This window comes from Parasteatoda tepidariorum, chromosome 6, assembly GCF_043381705.1.
Source record: "Parasteatoda tepidariorum isolate YZ-2023 chromosome 6, CAS_Ptep_4.0, whole genome shotgun sequence".
Lineage (NCBI taxonomy): Eukaryota > Metazoa > Arthropoda > Arachnida > Araneae > Theridiidae > Parasteatoda > Parasteatoda tepidariorum.
Window position 1 is genome coordinate 946356 of NC_092209.1, and position 7533 is coordinate 953888.

At 31.8% G+C, this 7533-nt stretch overlaps 2 protein-coding genes across 2 annotated transcripts in view; one reads left to right on the forward strand and one right to left on the reverse strand.

Moving 5' to 3' along the window:
- LOC107437036 (uncharacterized) overlaps positions 1-7533 on the forward strand; it is a 325463-nt gene that overhangs the window by 28416 nt on the left and 289514 nt on the right. The gene's annotated exons all lie outside the window — the stretch shown is intronic.
- The window catches only part of LOC107437037 (cuticlin-1), a 53719-nt gene that overhangs the window by 4444 nt on the left and 41742 nt on the right, over positions 1-7533 (reverse strand). The window contains exons 5-8 of the mRNA XM_016048904.3: positions 6976-7106; positions 3977-4119; positions 3151-3232; positions 1031-1193 (exon numbers count right to left, since the gene is read on the reverse strand). Coding sequence (XP_015904390.2) covers positions 1031-1193; positions 3151-3232; positions 3977-4119; positions 6976-7106 — 519 coding nt within the window. The remainder of the gene's footprint in view (positions 1-1030; positions 1194-3150; positions 3233-3976; positions 4120-6975; positions 7107-7533) is intronic.

Here is a 7533-nt window from a genome sequence, read left to right on the forward strand (position 1 = left end):
TGAAGAAACGTGCCTTTTTTCCAACGGATTCGGGCTTCTGCCACCCAAAATATAGGGGTTAGCCGCAATCTAGGAAATATGGTCCCCTTAGTTTGGCCAAAAGAGCGATCCGAAAATTTGACCCCTCAACGTTAATTTTACTTTTTGCGTATTTCGCCATATCTCGAGAACTATTTAAGCCAATTAAAAAATTTTTGCTCACAATTATAAAATTCGTTTCCTCGAAGATAATTGAATGCAAAAAATAACTTTTAATAAATATGTACTATTTTTTTAAAATTATTTATAATCGAAAAAATTTTGAACTATAAGATGCACAATTTTTTACATAATTTTAAAATTTTTAATTTTACATGGCAAAACAAAAAATTTGAGCTAAATCGGTTAAATAATTCCTGAGAAAATAAATTTTATAAATACGACTTTTTTAAAATTCGATTTATCAGCAACTTTTCAACCTATTTCACGCAAATTTTGTATTTTGCTATGTTAATTTACTTATTTTAAAATGATATTAAAAGTTTCATACATTACAATTAAATNTATATATATATATATATATATATATATATGTACAGAGAGAGAGAGAGAGAGAGAGAGAAAGAAATCAAGAGAAGGATGACTTTCACCGGTGAATCTCAACAATTACAACATAGTTGGTTTGGTGAAAGTCCTAAATATTTGCTATATCCGATTCTATGTTACAAAATTCATATTATTGCATTTATTCCATATTTTAATATCTGCTTAGGATAGATTAGGAGAAACATCAGTGAGTACCGGTTAAATGCTTACTAGGCAGTGGCCTAAACTAGACCTAGTAACTTAACTAGACCTAGTATATATTTCGGACATTTGCCAAAGCGATTGTCAATTTTCACCAGTGGAAGTCAACAAGCACACCCATTTCAGTCATTCGAAACAGCATTTTTATGTATGTATTCTGGTACTTTGGTGCAATCGATGTGGCACAATTGTGGGTTTCCTTCTTAAGAAAGGGAAAAAAATGTGAAATGCATAATTAACTCACTACTTCGTCGCATCCACCCTCCCTCTTGAGGCACAGTTTGACGTTACACTGATAGTAGACGGAGGCGGTGAAAGGGAACTTGTGAGCAGGATACGTCACTTGGGCAGTGGTCAGATCCTTTGAGTATTCTAACGGACCCATGATCTCCTCATCTATGGGACAGCTTTAAGCAAAAGAAATAAATAATGTAGTGCATTTGAAAGTAATAAATGAGCAGCAGCTGGCAACTTTTGCGGTTAAGCAGCAAACATACATAGATCCATAATTTTTCGCTCAGACATACAAATGGTTGACCAGTGGCGGATCCAGCGGAGGAGCCCCCCCCCCCCCAAATTAAAAAACAAATTTTTTTCAATAGTTTATAAAAAAAATAAAATATTTTAAAAATTATTTGAGGGGGCATATACACCTAGGTAGGTCGGAAAAATGGATTTTTTTCCAAGGCCAAAGCCAAGATTTGCCAAAGTTTCTAAAAAACGCATTACATTTATTATTTAAAGATGTTGAATACTTGAATTATTTATGTATTGTTCTATTGTTAATTATGACAAAAATGAATGAAAAGACTAGCATTAAAAATCCCAGTTTTTTTCTTTTTTTCTGAATCTGAGTCTATGACCTCCCCCAGGAAAAATTTCTGGATCCGCCCCTGTGGTTCACGAAATAATGTGAACACTTAACTCTAGGTAAAAAAAAGAGTTTTAGTAGCAAATGCTTTGTCAAAACTGTTGGCCCAGTTTGAAAGATCATGATTGAACCTTTTTAGAAATTTTATCATTTTTAAGAGAGGAAAATTTGCATCGAGCGAAACGAGAAAAAGGAACTGTTTTTCTAGCTTTAATGCCAGCAATGTTTAAAATTATTCCATAGGATTGCGATATTTATATAAAAATTCTTTTAGACTTATTATTAAAAAAGGGAAAGAAGCTTTAAATTTTCATTTCGGTTGGGGCACATTTTTCATGCGTAAAAAAGAACATCATTTCTAAAAGTTTCAAGCATGATCTTTAAAATTGTGCCAACAGTTTTGTGAAGTAAAATATTCCAAAACATTTGCTGCTAATAGATTGTTTACATAGAATTATTATAGATGTGTTCGTATTATTTTGTCACTCAGCTGTATGTCTGGATTATTTATGCGAGGTTTCATTAAAAATATTAATCAAATTCACTTCCATTTATTGAACCCATAACATTAAAAAAATATTGATCACAATTATTTTTCTACTCGCGGAAAAATATTTTGTTAAATGCGTAACGATTGACAGCAATTCATAGTAAAAGAGACGAATTAATTTGAAAATGGGAAAAGACGATGTTGAGAAGATTAAAGGAAGGAAGCAAAATAGATTTAGCAATGAGTAGTGTTGCTTCTTCCTTACCAATAAAAAACTATATTATTTATTTTTAATAAATATATGTTTTAATCTATTTCAATCACAGTCATTACTTTTACTTATTTTTCATTAGAAAATATTGAATGAGACGTTATGTTAAAGGCTATCCTTTTTTTTCTTGTTAAATTTAGAAGGATAAATTTCCACACCACACTGAATCATCACTCGCATTTTATAATCCCTCAATTTTTTAGTGACCTGTAAATAATTCAAAAAGAAGTAGTTTCATCTTTGAAGTTACTTGAAAAGAAGAAAAAAAAGCACGCTCGACAGTTGTAAAACTGTTGGCGACTTAAATTGTTAATATTTATTAGAAGATAAAATATCTTGGCTCTTTCAGAAATGGCCAAATTCTGTTATTTATTTTCAAATTTTCAACTGGTCATCACTGCACGTAATGCAATGAAAATGTTTGCTGGTATCAATCCAAATCTTATCTCCTCGTGACAATTGCTATAAAAGTTAGAATATCGGCAACTGATTATTTATAATCTCATGCTTCTAAAAAACGACAACAGAGTTTAAATACTAATTTAAAATTCATAAACATGTTTTACTCTATACTATTTCATTCCACATTTAAACGAAATTTTATCTATAGTATTCTTTTAAGGGGCAAAAACTTTAAAAAAAAAATACGTTTCATTACACTGTTATAAACTTGGCAACAAAAATGATTTTTTTTGTGAAGTGTGTGTTGTGAAAAGGTGAGAAAAAAATTACCCTTCGTTGTTGATGAGTGGCTGTTCAGACCAGCTGAGACCATCATGAACAATGCAATTTGTTACTTTGAGGCCGTAGAAATCTAGAAACAAAACATTGAATGCCTTTAATAAACCCTTTTCATGATTTGAAATAGAATGAATGAGAATCAGCTCAATACAAATTCTGTTCCCGGCTCAGATAATATGAAAAATCGAAAATGTTTCTACATCTTGTAAGAAACAAATTATGCGGGAGAAATGACAAGTTTGTAAATAAACAATTAATGTAGGGCTAGTATGTCGAGTTACTTATCACTCAAAATTTCTTTGTAAATGTTGTGATACACTTTCATATGTAGTTGTAATGCAAAACACTAGACGATGCAAATTAAGATATTTATGGATTCTCAATTTGCTGTTTAATTGCGACAAACTTTCTTTAAGGAAAAATGCTTGAAGTAATGATTGATTTGTTGGCTATATATTATAATAGGTGTCTGCACTAGCCCTTTGCATTAACAAATTAATGTTAGTTATTGTATTAGAAAAGGCTGAGCCATAATTAAAGATTTGAAAGCAATCTTCTTAAATTACTTAAGTATCAAAGTTTATTTAATGGATCAATTAATTATTTATATATATATATACACATACAGTTAAGACAAAAAAGAATAAGAGAGATTAGCGAGAGATAAGTTTTATTTACTGCGCATAAGCTGCAAGCACATAGATCCCATAAGTAAAAAATAGGAATAATACAAGGAAAAAATGTGCAATTTTTTTTAGAGAGAGAGAGAGAGAGGAAGAAAAATTAAAAATTGAGTGTGAATGAAATAGAATTAAACCTTGTTTGTCGATCCCGATCACCAAAGTGAGGTAATCTCCAATTTTGACGTGTTCTGCAACCACGTGATTGTCCAGTCGACCACTGTAGATCCTCATCGAACAGTTAGGCAACGGCGGAAGTTTGGGAGTTTTTCCACTCGGACTACATGAGTAATATAAAAACACAAGTAAAGATCATTCATAAAAATTTACGAAGCAGTAACAGAACGAAAGCTAATAACGATGCTTTAATTTTATTCTATAAATTATGCTAACACCTTTTTAAAACCATTGTTAAGACATTACAAGTTTGACAACCTACGTGTCATTCTAACTTGGAACATTTTTTTTCGAAGAGCTTTCTTTATAAGGAGTCCATTGAAATATATATATAGTTTACTTTATCAATTGAATCTTCCACTTATTTCCGACTAGAAATTCAACACAAAAAGTTTTAAATTTTAAAAAATACTCCTAAGGAATTAGCTTTTTCTGTATTCATAAAAACTATTCATTTGCAAACATGAATATTTTTTTTCTCACAAACCATCACGTTCGCAAATTGTCAGAAAAACAAAATTTTCCGACTCTTTTCAATGATTTTATACGGATTTAAATCATGTTTAATTAATTATTATCTTTTTTTTTTATATTTACCTCCCTGATTGATTATTCATATTCTTAAGCATTAAAGAATAATATAAATCCATGTAACATTTTTAATATTTATAATTAAATCAAAAGTATATTAATCAGTCAATATAGCATAAAAATGTCGATTTTACACAGGATATTCAGTGCAATACTTTTTTATAGCTGCACCAGATGTAAACATTGCTATTTATGTAACTATTTTAATATACTGTTTTTTCACATTGGTTTTTGTCTTTCATCATCACAGAATACTTGGTCTTTATAATTGCATTGGTTATCACACTTTTGTTAGGAAATTCTTTTTATTTTTGACACATCTCGAAATACGCGTTTGAGAGGATGGATTTGGCAAAGCAGCGCCTTTTTAAGGTTCAACTCAAATGTAGCAAGAAACCGGAAATTTTATACTTACTTTTACGTTGCTTTTGTTTATTTTTGAAAACTAAGCAAAATCATCAATAAGCTCGGGGCTAAGCCTCCGACTTAAGGGCTTGGGTATGCTACAGATGTAACTCTTCAGGTATCTCTTCGTATTCGGCATACTGAAGAATAAAAAGTCCGTTTTATTCTTCAGGTCCTTTTTTTTTTTTTTTTTTTTTTTTTTGGCGCACTGTACAAACATTGCGAATGTATTCAAATTCATCAGTTTCTTCTTTAAAAAAAGAAAATTTTTCAAAAAGGGAAATTTGACATAAGTACTAAGTGTCCCGTATTTATAATGAAAAGACAGTATGAATGTCATTTAACATATGAGACATTCGAGAAATAATTTTTCCAGCAGAAGTGAACTAAAAGCAGAAAGTTTCATAAAACTTTTATCAGAATTTAGTTAGTCTATTTTACCTTTTATATATTTGCTTAAATTATTTGCAAAATTCTTTTGAATCTAAAATATAAAAATAGTAATACACAACCTTTGCTACCACTGGGAAAAATATTCTCATAAACTACGGAAATTTCGAAGAAGTTGGAGTGCTTACATGTTCCCAACTTAAAAAACATATTTTTATTTATTTCAAGACGCATAACTTGTTTTTCCCAAACAGCCATAAAAAATCGAATTAAAAAACTGTTCTAGAATTATTTTTGAATTAAAAGATTATTTTCTAAAGTTGATGGGTGATTATTCTTAGAAGTATACTAATAAGAAAAATTCCCAAAAATTCCCTGCAGTCTATATGGCGTCTTCCGTGAAAATGAATCTAGATGGTTAAATATTCCTTTTTGGATGCCATTCGATTTCGTTAGGGATTGTCTGATGGCAACCCTTCAGCCGTGGTGGCTCAGGGGATAGAGCGTTCCCTTCCACAGAGGTGAACTGGGTTCGAATCCCAGCGATGATGGGTCGATTCGAATTTCGCATCCAGTTCGCATCGACCACAGCACTTGTATAAAATAATGGTAAACAGATCAAAGGTTAGAGACGTCTTGACGTCAGGCTCAACATTGAAGGATTTTTGTGGTTTTTTTCTCCATGTTACGCAAATACGGGTTAGTATCATCCAAAAGACCACCACGAAAACAAATTTCTCCCAATGCTTGATCCAGGAGTTCATTTGTCTTCTGGATTAGATTTAAAATGACAAGGCTACGGAGTAGAAGTAAACCCATCATGAGGTCGGTTGTTCAACGACGGTTATAAAATAAAATTTAAAAAAAGGAAAAACCATTCCTTTTCAAAGCCCTTAAATGAAAAACGGTATTGAGCAATTTTCCGTAGCCTTTTCATAGTGTAACTGTCAGTGAGATGACGGTTCGAATGGGATCCTGACTGGGCAAACTTTTCGTTAAAGAATAAGCACTTAGTTAAAAAAAAACAATTTGTGTGGGAAATTACTTGTTTTTCTTACAGATAAGATCATTTATTCTGAGATATGTTTCGACAAACATCTAAAAGAGGCACAACAGGAAACATCATCGTGTCTCTATGAACCGGCACCTTTCATTTATCTTAATTTCATGTTTTCTGAAAATTATTCTCGAAAATGACTTTAAGATAAACCTCTTTTAGAGACGTCTTTTCAAAGAGGTTTTCGGACGTGAATGACCGAAAAGGGTGATTGTCGACAATCACATAGTCGCCCAAATATAAGTGCCCGGTATACCTTACATCAATGTCTTTTTAAGGTCACTGCCCGCTTTGCCCTACACTCATGTTTTCTTAAGGCACGGTATGTATTTGTCCGGTACTCCAAACACTGATGCTTCTCCTAATCTCTCCTCAGCAGATATTAAAACATCGAATATATATAATAATATCCACGTATAAATTAGTATCAAATCGGATATAACAAATAGTTCGGACATTCACTTAAGTGATGGTTGACATTCTCTTGATTTCGGTCATTCACGGTGACATACTCACTTTTGACTCACAGAAGTGGATTGTTTGTTCTGGTAGCGACAACGAACAGTGAAGCCCTTCCCTTGGTTGGTCACAAGTTTTTGATGGGGTTGGATCACGACTGTATTGAAAAACTCCAGCGTCCCTTCATCCTAATAAAAAAACAACAACGTTATTATCTAAAAAAGCCTTTTCTAAAAAGGTGAAGAAAATAAATAATAATAAGGAAAATAAATGCGTAGAAAACATTAATGTAGAAACAAATAGCCTATGAAATCCCCTCACTAGTTGTCTAGAGCACTATTGGTGAACTATTTCAAGGGTTGTGAAGTAAACGCATAGGATAATTTCAGAAAGAAATATTAAAAGCTTTGAAATGCGATTTCATTTCTTTTTATACATTTTCAATGCAGTGCACTTACGTTTCGGTACTATACAGATGATCTTTCTTCAATGACGAGACTTAAAAGTGTCTTCTGCATTTGAAGCGCTTTAAAAACAATTCAGAAATGGCCCAAATGATTTCAAGAACAACAGCGTAGAAAAGGTTGGGTTGTCATATCGTTTATATATATATAT